The following is a 17,699-nucleotide window of genomic DNA, read 5'->3' on the forward strand; positions in this document are numbered from 1 at the left end:
GACAATATCCAGGCTTGTGCTGACAAGTAGCAAGTTACATTCGTGCGACACAAGTTCTAGGCATTGATCATCTCCTTCAAGAGAGGATCTAACCATCGATCCTTGACGTTCAATGGCATTACCATCACTGAATCTCCCACAATTAACATCCAAATGCAGAAAAACCCGGACAATATCCAGGCTTGTGCTGACAAGTAGCAAGTTACATTCGTGCGACACAAGTTCTAGGCATTGATCATCTCCTTCAAGAGAGGATCTAACCATCGATCCTTGACGTTCAATGGCATTACCATCACTGAATCTCCCACAATTAACATCCTGGGGGTTACCATTGATCAGAAACTGAACTGGACCAGCCATAGTAATACTGTGGCTACCAAGGCAGGTCAAAGGCTAGGAATCTTGCAGCAAGTAACTCACCTCCTGACCCCCTAAAGCCTGTCCACCATCTACAAGGCACAATCAGGAGTGTAATGGAATACTCTCTACTTGCCTGGATGAGTGCAGCTCCAACAACACTCAAGAAGCTCAACATCATCCAGGACATAGCAGCCCACTTGATTGCTCCTCCTTCCACAAAAATTCAAACCCTCCACCACCGGTGAACAGTGGCAACCGGGTGTACCATCTACAAGATGCACTGGAGTAACTCACCAAGGATCCTTAGACAGCACCTTCCTAACACATGACCAGTGGATGTGGTTTATTTAGACTGTCAGAAGGCTTTCACAGGTCTCACATAGCACATTAATATGTAAAGTTAAAGCCCATTGGATTGTCTCGAGATAGATAGAAAGCTGGTAGCAGACAGGAAGCAAAAAGTTGGAACAAATGGGTTTCCAAATTTGCAGATGATACAAAGTTGGATGGGAGGATAAGCTGTGAAAAGGATGCAGGTACTTCAGTGGGATTTGGATAGGCTGAGTGAGTGGGCACATGCAATATAATGTGGATAAATGTGAGGTTATAAAATAGGAAGCCAATTATTTGAATGGATGTAAATTGAGAGCTGGATACTCAGCAAAACCTTGATATCCTGGTGCAGCAGTTGCTAAAAGTTAGCATGTAGGTACAGCTGGCAGTAAAAAAGGCAAATGGTATGTTGGCCTACATAGCAAGAGGATTTGTGTATAGGAATAGAGATATTTTACTGCAATTGTATAGGGCGTTGGTGAGGCCACACCTTGGGTATTGGGTAATGTGTGCAGTTTTGGTGTCTGGATCTGAGCAAGGATGTTCTTGTCAAAGAGGGAGTGCAGTGAAGGTTTGCCAGGCTCATTCCTGGGATGGCAGGGCTGTCATATGAGGAGAGACTAAGTCAGTTAGGATTATATTCATTGGAGTTTAGAAGAATCTCATAGAAAATTACAATATTCTAACAGGATTAGACAGGGTAGATTCAAAAAGAATGTTCCCGATAATGGGGGAGTCCAGAACTAGGGGTCATAGATTATTGAGGATAAGGGGTAAACCTATTAGGACTGAGGGGAGGAGAAATTTCTTCACTCAGAGTGGTGAATCAATGGAATTCGCTCCCACAGAAAGTAGATGAAGCCAAAATATTATGTAACTTCAAAAAGGAAGTAGATATAGCTCTTGGTGCTAAAGAAATCAGGCAGCACGGTAGCACAGTGGTTAGCACAATTGCTTCACAGCGCCAGGGTCCCAAGTTTGTTTCCCGGCTTGGGTCACTGTCTGTGCGGAATCTGCTTGATCTCCCTGTGTCTGCGTGGGTTTCCTTTTCCTCCCACAGTCCAAAGATGTGCAGGTTAGGTGGATTGGCCATGCTAAATTGCCCTCAGTATCCAAAAAGGTTAAGTGGGGTTCCTGGGTTACAGGGATAGGATGGAGGTGTAGGCTTGAGCAGGGTGCTCTTTCCAAGGGCCGGCCAGTGCAGACTCGATGGGCCGATTGACCTTCTTCTGCACTGTAAATTCTGTGATTCTATGAATCAAGGGATATGGGGGCAAAGGCGGGATCAGGGTATTGAACCTGATGATCAGCCACAATCATAATGAATGGTAGAGCAGGCTCGAAGGGCCAAATGGCCTCCACCTGCTTCTATTTTCTATGTTAACATAAAGACAAGAAGATGGGGGCGGCACAGCGGTTAGCACTGCTGCCTCACAGCACCAATGACCCCGGTTCGATCTGGGTCACTGTCCATGTGGAGTTTGCACATTCTTCCCGTGTCCGCATGGGTCTCACCCCCACAACCCAAAAGATGTGCAGGGTAGGTGGGTTTGGCCACACTACGCTTTTTAATTGAGAAAAAATGAATTGGGCACTTAAACGGTCTGATCTCAAGCAGCAAAGATTTGGAGGCAAGCACATACTGTATGTTGTGTGCCCCTTTTGTGCTGACACATCGGAGTGTTGGAGGAGTTGAGCAGTGGCTTAGAAAACCAAGACCTTTTCTAAACTTCTTTTACAACAATATGCAAGTACTTGCATTCTTTAGATGGGTTTGGGAGGAATATATTACATATCCAGATCATTATTTAGCAAACAACATTTCAGATTTGAATTGAAGTTAGAGAATTGTAGGCTTTAATTATTTGAGTTGCCCGATAATACAGCCAGAAATATGTTAAACTTGCAGAATTTTATGCTAAAGGCACCAGGTTTTGTGTCGCAGTGGGTAGTGTCCCTGCCTCTGAGCCAGACACTCTGGGTTCAAGTTCCACCCCCGGGATTTTGTATATTATTCTTCACTGAAAAAATCCAAGAAGCATTGTTGATTGAACATTTCAAATGTGCTTTATTTCAACAGTATGGATAAAGTTCCAAAACTCAAAGCCAGTTAAACAAAAAACGCCAGTACAATTTTGATCAACTTCCACAATTGTTTAAATAACAAAGACATTTTAATTGGTTCACCCTGATACCAAAGAAGCAAAGGGAACAACTTATTTTTTTCCTGGACCCGTACTAAAATATAATTGCAAATTTATTGTGTCGTCGAGGGTGGCACAGTGGTTAGCATCGTTGCCTCACAGCGCCAAGGACCTGCGTTCAATTCCGGTCTTTCGCAACTATCTGTGGGGAGTTTGTACATTCCCCCGTGTCTGCGTGGGTTAACTCCGGGTGCTCCAGTTTCCTTCCACAGTCCAAAAAGATGTGCAGGTTAGGTGAATTGACCTTGCCTAATGTCCAGAAATGCAGGGCGGCACGTGGCACAATGGTTAGCACTGCTGTCTAACCCGGGTTTGAATCCCGGCCCTGGGTCACTGTCCGTGTGGAGTTTGCACATTCTCCCCGTGTCTGCGTGGGTTTCACCCCCACAACCCAAAGATGTGCAGGTTAGATGGATTGGCCACGCTAAATTGCCCCTAAATTAAAAAAAATGTCCATAAATGTGCAGGTTAGGTGGGGTTACGGGGATAGGGTTGGTACAGACACAATGGGCCAAATGGCCTCCTTCTGCACTGTTGGAATTCTACATTCACATCCATTGTGGTACTTTTTAGTACGGGAAAATATATGAATTAAGTTACAAATCACAGGCATCATAAGATAACATTTAAAAATTTAGAAATCTTATAAAAAATACTTAGAATAACACTACATCATGAGATTTGTTTCCATATTTACAATGCTGACATCTGAGCAATATTTCTATCTCCATCTTGTACGTGAAACCCATACAAATACTGTCTCCTGAGTAAGAGTGGATGAGCAAAAGCTTCCCTCTGCCAAATGTCTACAGAGTGAAAATCAGCCCTCACAAATATATGGATCTCTCCTTCAACATCCCCTGCTGTTCCTACCTCAGGTTTTAAATTCCTGACAGTCAGTTGGTGTTGAGCAAACTTAACACAATTAGTCTAATTAACTAACGAACCACCCCTTAAAGGGGCAGTTAAATAAGTGTCTCTTGATACTCTTCTGAGCACAACAGTGAAACAAATAAACTAATTATCAGCCCCTTAAAGGGGCACTGTACCAAAAATCTAAACTTTGAAGGTAATGTATCGAATTTTAAAGTAAAGTACCATTTTGGGGCTGATAATGCAGCCCTAAAGTGTTCCATTATAGTCTTCTCAGCATAGCAATAAAATAGACAAATAAACTATTAATCAAATTAACTAATTATTAGCCCCTTAAAGGGGCACTGAAACAAAAATAAAACTATTTATTTAGCCTGGATCTCTGGAATGCAAGCCCAGTGACTACCACTACTTCCCCACCACCTCCCCGTACCTGATAACTGCCTGATAAAGTCCAGTTAAGGAGATTTGTGTGTGTTGAGATGATCAAATGATGTTTTCGTACCGTAAACAATCGGCCCGCTTAATTACTCTCCAAAACATTTACGCAATATAAATTTTTGTGCACCACCGATTTTACTGCTGTCTTGCCAAATGCGACACAATAGTAATTCAAAATTGATGACTGAATTTGCAAAAGGGATTTGAACCATAAAATTATAAACATTTATAGCATAGAAGGAGGTCATTCAGCCAACTGTGCCTTTAAGAGCAGCCAGGTCTAATTCCATGTTCCAGCACCTTGTCTGTGGCCTTGTAGGCTACAGTGGTTCAAATATATATCCAAGTACCTTTAGAATATTTATGCCTCTACCATGCTTCCAGGCATTGAGTCCCAAATCCCGAACACCCTCCAGGTGAAAAGAATCGCCCCTCAAATCTCCTATTGGATTGGATTATTGTCATGTGTACCAAGGTACAGTGAAAAGTATTTTTCTGCAAGCAGCTCAACAGATCATTCAGTACATGGAAGAAAAGGGAATTAAACAAAATTCAAGAAAATACATGAGAATACATAATAGGGCAACACAAGATATACAATTTAACTACATAAGCATTGGCATCAGTTGAAGCATACAGGGTGTAGTGTTAATGAGGTCAGTCAATAAGAGGGTCATTTAGGAGTCTGGTGACAGTGGGGAAGAAGCTATTTTAGAGTCTGTTCGTGCGTGTTCTCAGACTTCTGTATCTCCTTCCCGATGGAAGAAGTTGGAAAAGTGAGTAAGCCGGGTGGGAGGGATCCTTGATTATGCTGCCCGCTTTCCCCCGGCAGCGGGAGGTGTAGATGGAGTCCATGGATGGGAGGCAGGTTCGTGTGATGGACTGGGCAGTATTCCTCTGGGAGGTATATCCCTCTTACCCTAAATCTCCCCCCCCCTCGTTATGGATCTCTCAATCAGAGGAATAAGCCTTCCGATCCATGCCATCCAGGCCCCTCATAATTTTATGAGGTGAATAAAAACCACTAAAACCTACTTCTCCTAACCCTGGCAACAAACAAAACGAAAACACTAAGCGCACTGATAACTGATATGATGAGCTGCAGTTACCCCACCAATTCGCTCCTGTTAGCTAACTCTTCAGCTATCAGGATGGCTCCTGTCTAGAATGAAGACAAATGCCAGCAGAAAAACGCCACAAAGAATAAAAAAACTATTAAAACACAGTACTCCAACAGGAAGCTACATATTTTCATAACAGTTAACAGAACAAAACCCCCGATACATTGAACATTCCACCCAAATCCAACACTCAACCCACCCAAGAACAAAGAAATGCAAACATGTACAAGGAACCTCAACAACTCCCCATATCTACATGCTCATCCCCAACATCCAAAAACCTCAATCAACTTGCACCCAATTAATGTTTTCTTTTACTAAAGAATCCACCTCCTCCTTGCATCAAAAAATAGACTTTCCCCACAAGTCACGCTAAGCCACGCTGGCTACATCACCCCAAATCGAATTATACAGGGCTACTTTGGACTTGTTAAACGCCGCCCGCTTCTTTGACAGCTCCTCTCCAACATCTTGCTAAAGCCTGATGGCGTGGCCTTCCCTTTTACAATCACAATGTTCCTTTGCCCACCTCAGGACCTGTTCTTTTTCCAGGAAACTGTGAAACTTCACAAAGCCAAATGTTCGCAATTGTTCGTTGGGACGGTGCTTTGTCGAGTGTCCGGTGGGCTTGATCCAACTCGGGAGCAGACGTGAATCCACCCTCCCTCACCCCCTTCCTAAACATCTTCGCAAAGTATTCTGTGGGAGATGGGCCTTCCATCCCCTCTGCCATACCCACAACTCGAATATTTTGCCTCCTGGAACGATTCTCCAAATCATTCACTTTGGCCTTCGGTGCCTTATTCACACCAGCCAATAGAGGCATCTCCGCTTCCAGAGAGGCAATCTGGTCGCTAGTCTTCAAGAGTCACCTTCCATGCCTTGTATGGCAGCGCCATGTGTTTTTATTGTTTCATTGATCTTCTCCAACGCCAACCAAATGGGAGCCATAGCCTCTTCCATCGGCTTATGGTGGTACCCTGACATAAACCGTCATTGCTTCTCGAATTCCGCTGCCAAGATGCCGGCAAACATCTCGGTTGTGACTGGAGTGGCCAGAGTCCAGGAAACTGTCTTTGCCATTTTTTCCACCGAAGAACCCGGAAAAGCTTCCGATTGCATTGACAAACTTCTGCTTTCAAGTTTCTTTGTTCTGGACACTTCCCTTATGTGGGAACCTTGTATCAATATAATCAGGTGGGGTTTTTAAACAAAAATGTCCCCAGAAACTGGGTGAAAATGGCTAAATGTACAGCACCCTAGCAGGAGCCACCGGAAGTCCTAACCAAAGTTCTTGTTAATAACATGACTGCAACAAACCCATAATTTAAAACTTTACATGCCACTTGGCTTTTGGGACCCAAGGGCTTTTACTTTTGTGATCACTCTGGGACCGTACCTTGTTAAAATCCATATAAATTACATCAAAAGCATTACTGTCGTGTCCAGTGACGCCATTTCCTATTCATAACTCTAAATGTGGACTGCACTGATTCTGCAGCTGTATTTTGTTTGAAAATGGACACTAACAAGACTGTCAAGGTGACCGCTGCGGGTCACCCACTTGGATTTGTGGATTTAAACTACCACGCCAGTTCCAAAAGACAATGGGACCCATTTCAGACTAAGAAATGTCAACACATATTCTGAAACCATCGCCAACTTTTTTCCTAGCTTGAATGTGTCTTTTCAGAAGCAAACACACTAATGGTCTCAAGCTAAAGAGAAAATGCTGGAAAATCACAGCAGGCCTGGCAGCATCTGTAGGGAGAGAAAAGAGCTAAAGTTTCGAGTCCAGATGACCGTTTGACAAAGGGTGATCTAGACTCAAAACGCTAGCTCTTTTCTCTCCCTACAGATGTTGCCAGATTCCAGCAACCGCAGTAATTTGCTTTCATCCAATGGTCTCAAGCCACCAAGGGTGGATGGCATGAAACAATAGTCAATATTGTGGCTATTCAAAGTAAAGCCGACACCATATTTGGAAGGGAGCTGCCGCTTTTCATTAAAACAGGCAGTCAACACAAGGGCACCATCTGCAGAGAACATCAACAGCAGTCAAAGTCAGTAGGATCGAAACCTTTTTTTAAACTGTGGAGGCTGTTATGTCTATAATGTTTCCCAATCCCTATTCAAAGCCCACCAGTAGAGAACTTGATTTCCTGGTGAGAGGAAACTACAAATGCCTAAATTTGTCACCTTGTTAACACCTATATCTTTGAGGGAATCTCTAACAGTTAGTGAAACCACTTAAATTAGTCTTTCAGTGTGAAAATGCTGCATTTACCAGGCTCTCAACGACTGTTTTTCCTATGATGAGCTAAAGATGTGGGCCGGGATTCTCCGATCCTGCGCTGGGTCCGCACCGGCCGTTGCGCGCATGCACGGACCCGCGCAGGCTGTGGCGTGCGGCCTTCGAGGGCCGGAGCAGCGGACAGCACTCTGGCGTTGTACTAGCCCCCTTGGAAGGGGTGAATGCCTGGGCCTGGAGGCTCGTTGACTCCAGAGTTGCTTTTGCGGTTTTGACGCTGGCATCAGAGAATCCCGGCCGTGAACTATTTTTTTGTGTTTACAACTTGTAAAAGCGTACTGTCCTCTTGAAATGTATTTTTCTTCAGCATGTGTGTGTGTGTGACATTGCGGCAAGAGTTTCAGTCCGATGGCACAAATAAGGGACAGGATAAACTGTCCCTTAGAAAGCATGGATTAATCACAGGTAGTCAACATGGATTTGTTAAGGGAAGGCCGCGCTTGACTAATTTGATTGATGGGAGGATTGATGAGGATAGTGTAGTTGTTTTGGTCTACAAAGGTGTGCAGATTAGGTGGATTGGCCATCCTAAATTGCTCTTAAGTGCCCAAAGGTTAGGTGGTGTGAAGTGGTTATCGGAATAGGGCTCAATGCAGACTTGATGGGGTGAATGGCCTCTTCTGCACTGTAGGGATTCTATGTACATGGGTTTTAGCAAGGCTTTTGACAAGGTCCCACATAGCACACTGGTTAAAAAAAAAAGCCCATGGGATCTAGGGGAATGTAGGAAGCTAAATGTAAAATTAACTCAGTGGCAGGAAGCAAAGGATAATTGGTGATGGGTGTCTTCGCAAATGTAAAGCTGTTTGCAGTGGGGTTCCATAGGGCTCAGTACCAGACCACTGGCTTTTTTGTTGGACATATATTAATGATTCGAACGTAAATGGAGGAGGAACGATCAAGAAGTTTGTAGATGACACAAAAATTGGTCGTGTGGTTGATATCCAGGGGGATTGCTATAGAGTGCAGGAAGATATAAATGGACTGATTAGGTGGACAGAAAAGTAGCAAATGGAATTCAACACAGAGAAGAGTGAGCAATACATTTGGGGAGGCCATACAAGGCAAAGGAAGACACAGTGAATGGGAGGATACTGAGATGTGTGGAGGAATAGGGAGATCCTGGAGTGAGTGTCCACAGATCCCTGAAGGTAAGGGGGGGGGGGGGGGGGTGTCAATAAGGTGGTTGAAAAAAAAACACGTGGAACCCTTTCATTTATTAGGGCATAGAAATTTAGAGTGGTGAGGTTATGCAGAAACTTTAGGCCACAACTTGAATACTGCATGCAGTTCTGGTCACCTTGTTACAGAAAGGATGCAATTACATTAGAGAGGGGAGAGAGGAGATATACGAGGACGTTGCCAGGAGCGATTTAATGCGATTGGCAAAAGAAGCGACACGAGTGCAAGGTCTGTTTTGGGGAGCGAGTGGTTAGGGTCTGGAATACACTGCTTGACAGTGTGATGGAGGCAGGTTCAATCGAGGCATAGAAAAGAGAAATGGATCATATTCTGAAGAGGGAATAATTGCATGGCTAGGAGGAAAAGCTGAGGGAGTGGCACTTGGTGAGTTGCTTTTGCAAAGGGGGAGTACAGATGTGACGGGCTGGAGGGCAACAGAAGGAGACCATTTTATAATTCTGTTCAAACCTCTTTCGCTAATACTTGCCCCCAGAGTTGCCCTATTGATATTTTTACCCCATGCATTAGACTGAAGAATGTTTACTATATGCATCTTAAGTTACTGGACTTGATTACTTGAACCAAGCGCAACTTTAAGTTTCTGGTGAAAAGCCGGTATTCGTTCATGCTGTGCAGGCCAGGCTAGAATGCAGTGCGACTTGAACATCCCTCTTCGTAGACAGAGCATCTGGTGTAATTTATAATCAGGGATATCATGTAAAAATATCAAAATGATGGCATCGCGGCTCTGCTGAATAGCTTGCTGCATTGCTTGATGCACCTTGAACCTGCAATCAGAAAAGTGATTTAATTAGGCAAAAAAAGCAACATGTGATATTGGGCATGGATATTTCTCCTGACAGTGTAGGATACGCCCGCCAATCTGGTGAACCTTTGCCCCCGTGTTACGGGGCCAGAGCAATGAAAATCACAGTGTCAGTGGGCAAGAGATGGCCTGCGCGGAGTGTGAATAATGGTAAGGACGTGCTCGGTGGAATGGCCCGTGCTGGTTCTGTGAATACTTTGTGAATATGTAATGAAAGTGAGCATACCTTCTGCACCAGGGATCCTTTAAAAGCTCCTGAGTCATAACAAAGATGATTTTTCTGCTCTGGCTTATGCTGTTGACGATGGATTCCAGCTCAGAAATTCCAACTTCGGAGTCCCTTTCCTCCAAACAAAACTGGAATATAGTTTGGTCATGTTGCTCCAAGGGCAACAAATAGTTGTTGACCCAGTTAATGTCATTTTTGGCATGAATAATGTAAGCATCGTACTCAAATTGAATTTCCTGGTGGTCTATCTCCTTAAACCCAAATATCCGGTTGACAGAAACGTTCCAATAGAATTCTAACCTCCATCCTTGAAACTGAATCAGAAACACAGTGAATATGATACCAAGTATAAAGCTACTGCTGATTATGAACGCACCTGCAAAAGGGGCGACATCTTTGCAGGGAGATATGTCAAAAGCGTCAACAGTTCGGTTGTGGTAACTCGGCGGAGTGTTGCAAATGTACTGACTCTTTAAGTCAGGGACGCTGCTGTTGGTTTTATTGAGCCAGGTAACAAACCAGGAAATACTTTCACAGGTGCAGTCAAAAGGATTGAATCCCATGTACAGGGCAGTTAAGTTATTAAATGCTTGGTGAAAAACATCTTTTTCGACAGATGTAATCAGATTTTTCTGCATGTGTAGTAATTTGAGAGACCGCAGGTCATTAAAAACAACACCTGGAAGAACGTTCAAGTTGTTTGAGCTTAAATCTAAAACACTGAGTTTATACAATCCTTGGAATGCTTTCTCCGGGAGCTCGTCTAATCCATTGGATTGCAAATCAAGCATCTGGAGCTCCATCATATTGTTTAGATAAAGAACCGGGCCACCAGGATTAATGCTCTTCCAGAGCCGTGCCAAGTTATTGTGTTGCAACTTTAAAACTTGAAGCTGCCGAAGCTCCCGGAAGACATCTTTATCCAAATTGGCTAAATTATTGTTGCTCAGGTCAAGGACAGTGAGGTTCTGAAGTGGATCAAATGGCGAGGGTTGAAAGTTCAACGAGACGATATTTGACTTGCTAAGCATCAAGACTTTCATAGAAGCGACATGAACAAATGATGATGAGGTCAAAATCAACTTCGAGTTATACGACAGGTATATTTCCTCTACCTCATTGAGGCCTCGAAATTCCTCTCCCGTCAGGGCCTGAGCAATGGAATTGAGGCCTATGTCCAGTTTTTTCAACTTCTTGAACCAGGAGAAAGCTCCTTGTTGCAGTTTTGAAATTTTTGTTTTTGTCAGGTTTAAATTGACAAGGGGAGACTCCGCGAGAGACACAAAAGTTTCATTCCTGACAGTTTTTAAATCGACCAAACAGTTGTACAGGCTAAGATATTTCAGACTCATCAGGCCGGAGAACGTATGCGCCCTTATGCCTGCTATACTGTTGTCCTCCAGATTGAGTTGCACCAAGTTTTTCAACTCCTGAAATGAGTAATCGTCAATGAGAGATTCTGCGTCAGGCAGGCTGCCTTGTTCTCTGAGGCCTTTCTTCAAGTTCAAGCACTTCAAATTTTCCAATCCAGCAAATGTTTTGCGGTTGATATGACTGATGCTGTTATTTTCCAGGTACAGGTTCTCTAAATCATGCAACCACTGAAACGGATTATCCTGCAGCGTAGTTAACTTGTTGTTGGACAGATCCAAGGATATCAAGTTTGTTTTGTTTAATCCAGCAAAGGTATTGGCCTGTATTTTCAGGTGAGTGTTCCTCAAAGAAAGTTCAATGATGTCAGTCCCTGACAATGCTTGACACAGCTGCTCAGTAACATTTGGATGTAGAGGAACATTGTCCAAAACTAGAACGTGTAAACCTCCAAGCGTGTGGAAACAGTTATGTTCAAACTGGAAAAGAACAAAGAGGTACATTGTTTCATAATAATAATAATAATCTTTATTAATGTCACAAGTAAGATGACATTAATGCTGCGATGAAGTTACTGTGAAAATCCCCTCAGGGATCAGTGTTGGGCCCACAATTGTTCACAATTTACACAGATGATTTGGTGTTGGGGACTAATGACAATGTGTCCAAGTTTGCAGACGACACGAAGATGAGTGGTAAAGCGAAAAGTGCAGAGGATACTGGAAGTCTGCAGAGGGATTTGGATAGGTTAAGTGAATGGGCTAGGGTCTGGCAGATGGAATACAATGTTGACAAATGTGAGGTTATCCATTTTGGTAGGAATAACAGCAAACAGGATTATTATTTAAATGATAAAATATTAAAGCATGCTGCTGTGTAGAGAGACCTGGGTGTGCTAGTACACGAGTCGCAAAAAGTTGGTTTACAGGTGCAACAGGTGATTAAGAAGGCGAATGGAATTTTGTCCTTCATTGCTAGAGGGATGGAGTTTAAGACTAGGGAGGTTATGTTGCAATTGTATAAGGTGTTAGTGAGGCCACACCTGGAGTATTGTGTTCAGTTTTGGTCTCCTTACTTGAGAAAGGACGTACTGGCACTGGAGGGTGTGCAGAGGAGATTCACTAGGTTAATCCCAGACCTGAAGGGGTTGGATTATGAGGAGTGGTTGAGTAGACTGGGACTGTACTCGTTGGAACTTAGAAGGATGAGGGGGGGATCTTATAGAAACATATAAAATTATGAAGGGAATAGATAGGATAGATGCGGGCAGGTTGTTTCCACTGGTGGGTGAAAGCAGAACTAGGGGGTATAGCCTCAAAATAAGGGAAGTAGATTTAGGACTGAGTTTAGGAGGAACTTCTTCACCCACAGGGTTGTGAATCTATGGAATTCCTTGCCCAGTGAACCAGTAGAGGCTCCTTCGTTAAATGTTTTTAAGATAAAGATAGATAGTTTTTTGAAGAATAAGGGGATAAGGGTTATGGTGTTCGGGCCAGAAAGTGGAGCTGAGTCCACAAAAGATCAGCCGTGATCTCATTGAATGGCGGAGGAGGCTCGAGGGACCAGATGGCCTACTCCTTCTCTTAGTTCTTATGTTACAGAGGTAGGGCTGGAGAATGAGACTAGCTAGGTTGCCGTTTTGGGCGCTAGTGCAGACACAATGAACTAAATGGCCTCCTTCTGTGCTGTAAATAACAGAACATAATAAGAGTACAAATAGAAACATTGAAAATAGGAGCAGTAATAGGCCATTCACCCCCTCGAGCCTGCTCCGCCATTCATTATGATCATGACTGATTATCAACTCAGTAGCCTGTTCCCACTTACCTCATATTCTTTAATTCCTTTAGCTCCAAGAGCTATAAATAACTAATTCATGAAAACATACAATGTTTTAACCTCAACTGCTTGCTGTGGTAGAGAATTTCACAGGCTCACCACCCTCTGGATGAAGAGATTTCTCCTCATCTCAGTCCTAAATGGTTTGCCCCATATCCTCAGACTGTGACCTCTGGTTCTGGACTCCCCCGCCATTGGGAACATCCTTCCTTCATCTTCCCTGTCTAGTCCTTTTAGAATTTTATACGAGATTCCCCTTTCATGCTTCTAAACTCCAGTGAATATAATCCTAGTCGACTCAATCTCTTCTCATACATCAGTCCCACCATCCCAGGAAGGAGTCTGGTATTTCTGTTTATATGGTACCACATCACACCAAAAGATCTCAAATTTGTTTCTCTGCCTAAGTAACATTACATCCATGGAAGTATGTACAACAGTATATATATATATTTAAATTTTGAGTGCCCAATAATATTTTTTTTCAATTAAGGGGCAATTTAGCGTGGCCAAACCACCTAAACTGCACATCTTTGGGTTGTGGGGGTGAAACCCACGTAGACATGGGGAGAATGTGCAAACTCCACACAGACAGTGACCCAGGGCCGGGATTCCAACCCGGGTCCTCAGCGCCGCAGTCCCAGTGCTATCCACTGCGCCACATGCCGCCCTCCCAAAATTATATTTTAAGTATATAAATACACATTCTCGAATCAGATTATTTCATTAATCTATGTTAGGAAAGAGTTAATGTTTCCAAGTACTTAAGTTGGAGTTTTAATTGCTTAACGGACTGAACGTATTGTTTAATAGATTGCACCAAATATAAAGGGGATACAGGTGGCACTGTGGTGTTGTTGGAGAAATGATACTGAACACAAGAAACTTGGAGTCAAAGAAGTCAAGACCTCCTTTCTAGTTCTTATTATAGAGTTACCATTGGAGTTTAACAATTTACCTTTAGCAATTTTACAAAGCAAATAATTTAAGTTAGGATATTTTATTAGGGAGCAGTTTATTAGGGACCATGAACATCCTGCGGGTTACGATTGACCAGAAATTGAATTGGACCAGCCATATAAATGCTGTGATTACAAAAGCAGGTTAGAGACTGGGAATTCTGTAATGAGTAACTCACCTACTGACTCCCCAAAGCCTGTCCGCCATCTAGGACAAGTCAGGAGTGCGATGGAATACTCTCCACTTGCCTGGCTGAGTGCAGCTCTATCAACACTCAAGAAGTTTGACACCATCCATGATAAAGAAGGCTGCTTCATCGACATTCCATCTAATACCATTAACATTCCCTCCCTCTAACACTGGCACACAGTGGCAGCAGTTTGTACCAGGTATAAGAGACACCATAGAAACTTGCAAAATGTCCTTTGACAGCACCTTCCAAATCCGCAACCTTTACTAACTAGAAGGATAAGGGCAGCAGATACATGAGAACACCACCGCCTGCAGGTTCGCCTCCAAGCCACACACCATCCTGACTTGGAAATACATCGCTGTTCCTTCATTGTTGCTGGGTCAAAATCCTGGAATTCCGTAACAGCACTGTGGGTGTACCTACACCACGTGGACTTTAGCAATTGAAGAAGGGGACTGACCTTGTCAACAATGCTCACATTCATAGAATTGTAGAATTCCATTCGGCCCATCAAGTGTGCACCGACCCTTTGAAAGAGCAGCTTACCTAGGCCCACTCCCCCACCCTATCCCCGTAACCCCATCTAACTTTCACATCATTGGACATTAAGGGGCAATTTTAGCATGGCCAATCCACCCAACTGGTACATCTTTGAATTTATTGCAAAATAAACAAATACAAAAAGTAACACAGTTAATTCACAAATCTCACTCAGCTCTATTTACTAGTCTTTGAACGTTGCTCGACAAGAACAGATAGGTGATAATCAGCTTCAAATTGGATTTTGTATACATATAGACAAAGTAGGAAATATATCACTTCATATGGAAATTAATATTTGGATTTATAACTTCAGGTTCCAAAGAGAAGGACAAGAAAGACAGAAAGAGCAGGTGATACTGACTTTTGAGCACAATTAATTGCAATGAGTCCACTGTTACCTATTCCGCTTGAAGTAACTCTCTGCTTTATCATGCCAAAGATGTCAGCTACCAAAGTTAACTTTTCAATACTGTGTCCTGAGGGTGCACCAACTGAAGCAAGATTAGGAGGGAAAAGCAGAGTAACTGGTAACTGATTAAAGGTGAAAATATGCAGAAAACAGGTCCTGGATCACTAGTTAAATTTTAGAGTTTTGGAAGGGGCTGTTCACGCTGCTGTTTCACTAGTACCCCCCTCCTCTCCCCACACACACCTTTAATCGCTCTCTTTCCCCAAAGGAGAAACCCATAGGGTAGCCCCAAGCACAGAGAGCAGGAGCAAGACATTCAGCCCAATTAGTCTTTGCTAGCATCCAACAGCCTTTCCTTCCCATTTTTCTATCCTCCAGTATTAACCTAATTTTGTTTACGGTTGGTGGACTTCCCCATTTTGCCGGCTTCTTCTGTTTTCACTTCAGATTTACCTCCTCCTTGCTTCCTTGCTCCCCAGCCCCCCCCCCCCCCCCCCCCCATTCATGTTCTTTATTTTTAATGTGTCTTTATACCTCTTTCCTTCTTTTCATTTTAAAAGACTAGGCCATTCCGTTGATACTTCTTTTTTCGTCCCCTCCACAATCCTTTTATTCCGGCTTTGATTAATTGCCTGTTCAGGTCAGGGTAAATAGTCCAATCACACTTATCTAGTCTGCTTCCGTATCCTTTTACCCTATATCTACTGACCTAATCCATCTTGAATGTGCGTACATGGTGTCTGCTTCAACCCATCATTCTGGCCATGTGTTCCTCAGCCTCACAAATCCAAGAACAAAGTAAAGAACAGCACAGGGTCCTTCGGTCCTCCAAGCCTGTGCCAGTCATGATGCCCTAACTAAAAAAAACCTCCTGCCCTTACTCAGCCCGTATCCCTCTATTTTCTCCATATTCATGTATCCATCCAGATGCCTCTTCAATGTTGCTAATGTGCCAACCTCCACCACATCCTCTGGCAGTGCGTTCCAGGCACCCACCACGTATCCCGCACATCTCACTCACTCCCCCTCTCACCTTGAACCTGTGCCCCCTTGTAATCGACACTTCCACCCTCGGAAAAAGCCTCTGACTATCCACCCTGTCTATGCCTCTCATAATTTTGTAGACCTCTATCAGGTCTCCCCTCAGCCTCTGTCTTTCCGTGAAAACAATCCTAGCTTATTCAAACTCTCCTCATAGCACGACTGGGACAAAAAAAACCACCTTACCTCAGTTAGCTTGTTGGATGACAAATCTAGCTGGTACAATGTGGTGTTCTTGAGGAAGTCAAAATCGTCGTCCCTTAATTGTGTGATTTTGTTTGCGGACAGCGCCAGTCTTTGCAGCTTCTCCAACTGCAGCTGAGTTCCCAGTTTTCCAGAAACCAGTTTATTGTGAGAGACATCGAGGACCATCAACTCCTTAAAAAAAGAAAAGCGCAGTCAAGCTGGAGCAGAATAAATTTAAACATTGCTCATTCCCACCTTGTCAGATCGCCGCTCAAATTCGCCTCATGGCAAGAGGTTGGATTTCTTGGCCTTTGCCAACACCTGATTACAAAACTCGCGAGAAAGATCTGAATTACAAATGTCCCCCCCCCCCCCCCCCCCCCCCCCCCTCCCCAACCCCAGGTTGTTTCAGCGATTCCCAGAATTTCCTGGCTTCACCTGGTGGCTGGAAGTTAGGCTGCACTTGGAGTGGACACTGAACTGGGAGGGAGCATTCCCATCCTCCTACCTCACTTTCTTGTAGATGGTCTTCCTGAGTGCCCTCCCCACCCAGGGTTCTTTAGATAGAATCAGAACTGACTGACTGCTGAGGTCTTGGACCTCACACTTCGTTTTCTTTCCCTTTTTTCCCATCCTTCAGAATTAACCTTCAGTTTTTACTAACGTTTGGGCCGCTGACCTGCACAGTGTCCCGCCAGCTTCTACCGTTTTCATTTCAGTTTAACGTCCTTCCTGACTCTGCTATTCACGTTCTCTACTTTTCCTATTTTAAAAAAAATTATCTCCTCTTTTTATTCTGTGAGATTTCAGGTAATTCCTCTAGTTTATTTCCTTTGTTACGGCTCTAGTTAATTGTCTGTTATTTCAGAATTGCGGCCGTAACATCAACCGGTGTTTTTTTTAGCACAAACGCTGCCCCATCGACGAAGCATTTTCAACAGTTTTTCATTTTTGAAGTTTTCACTTTCTAATAAAGGGGCAGCACAGTGGCGTAGTGGTTAGCACACCTGCCTCACGGCGCCGAGGACCTAGGTTCGATCCCGGCCCCGGGTCACTGTGTGTGTGACTTTTTGCACACTCTTCCCGTGTCTGCGTAGCTCTCGCCTCACAACCCAAAAGGATGTGCAGGGTAGGTCGATTGGCCCTTAATTGGAAGGAAAGAAAGAACTGGGTACTCTAGATTTAGAGGGCAGTACGGTAACACAGTGGTTAGCACTGTTGCTTCACAAGGCAGGGACCAGGTTTGATTCCCGGCTTGGGTCACTTTCTGTGTGGAG

General features: G+C 43.7%; 1 protein-coding gene across 2 annotated transcripts in view; it reads right to left on the reverse strand.

Moving 5' to 3' along the window:
• Positions 1 to 8,804: 8,804 nt before the first annotated feature.
• Positions 8,805 to 17,699, reverse strand: part of tlr3 (toll-like receptor 3) — a 34,410-nt gene continuing 25,515 nt past the window's right edge. The window contains exons 3-5 of one of the 2 annotated variants that reach the window (XM_038805637.1): positions 16,423 to 16,611; positions 9,878 to 11,730; positions 8,805 to 9,613 (exon numbers count right to left, since the gene is read on the reverse strand). In XM_038805637.1, the coding sequence (XP_038661565.1) occupies positions 9,385 to 9,613; positions 9,878 to 11,730; positions 16,423 to 16,611 (2,271 nt within the window). In that variant the 3' untranslated portion in view covers positions 8,805 to 9,384. Of the gene's footprint in view, positions 9,614 to 9,877; positions 11,731 to 16,422; positions 16,615 to 17,699 lie in introns of both variants that reach the window. The other variant, XM_038805636.1, reaches the window with a different exon arrangement.

This window comes from Scyliorhinus canicula, chromosome 8 (assembly GCF_902713615.1).
Source record: "Scyliorhinus canicula chromosome 8, sScyCan1.1, whole genome shotgun sequence".
Classification (NCBI taxonomy): domain Eukaryota; kingdom Metazoa; phylum Chordata; class Chondrichthyes; order Carcharhiniformes; family Scyliorhinidae; genus Scyliorhinus; species Scyliorhinus canicula.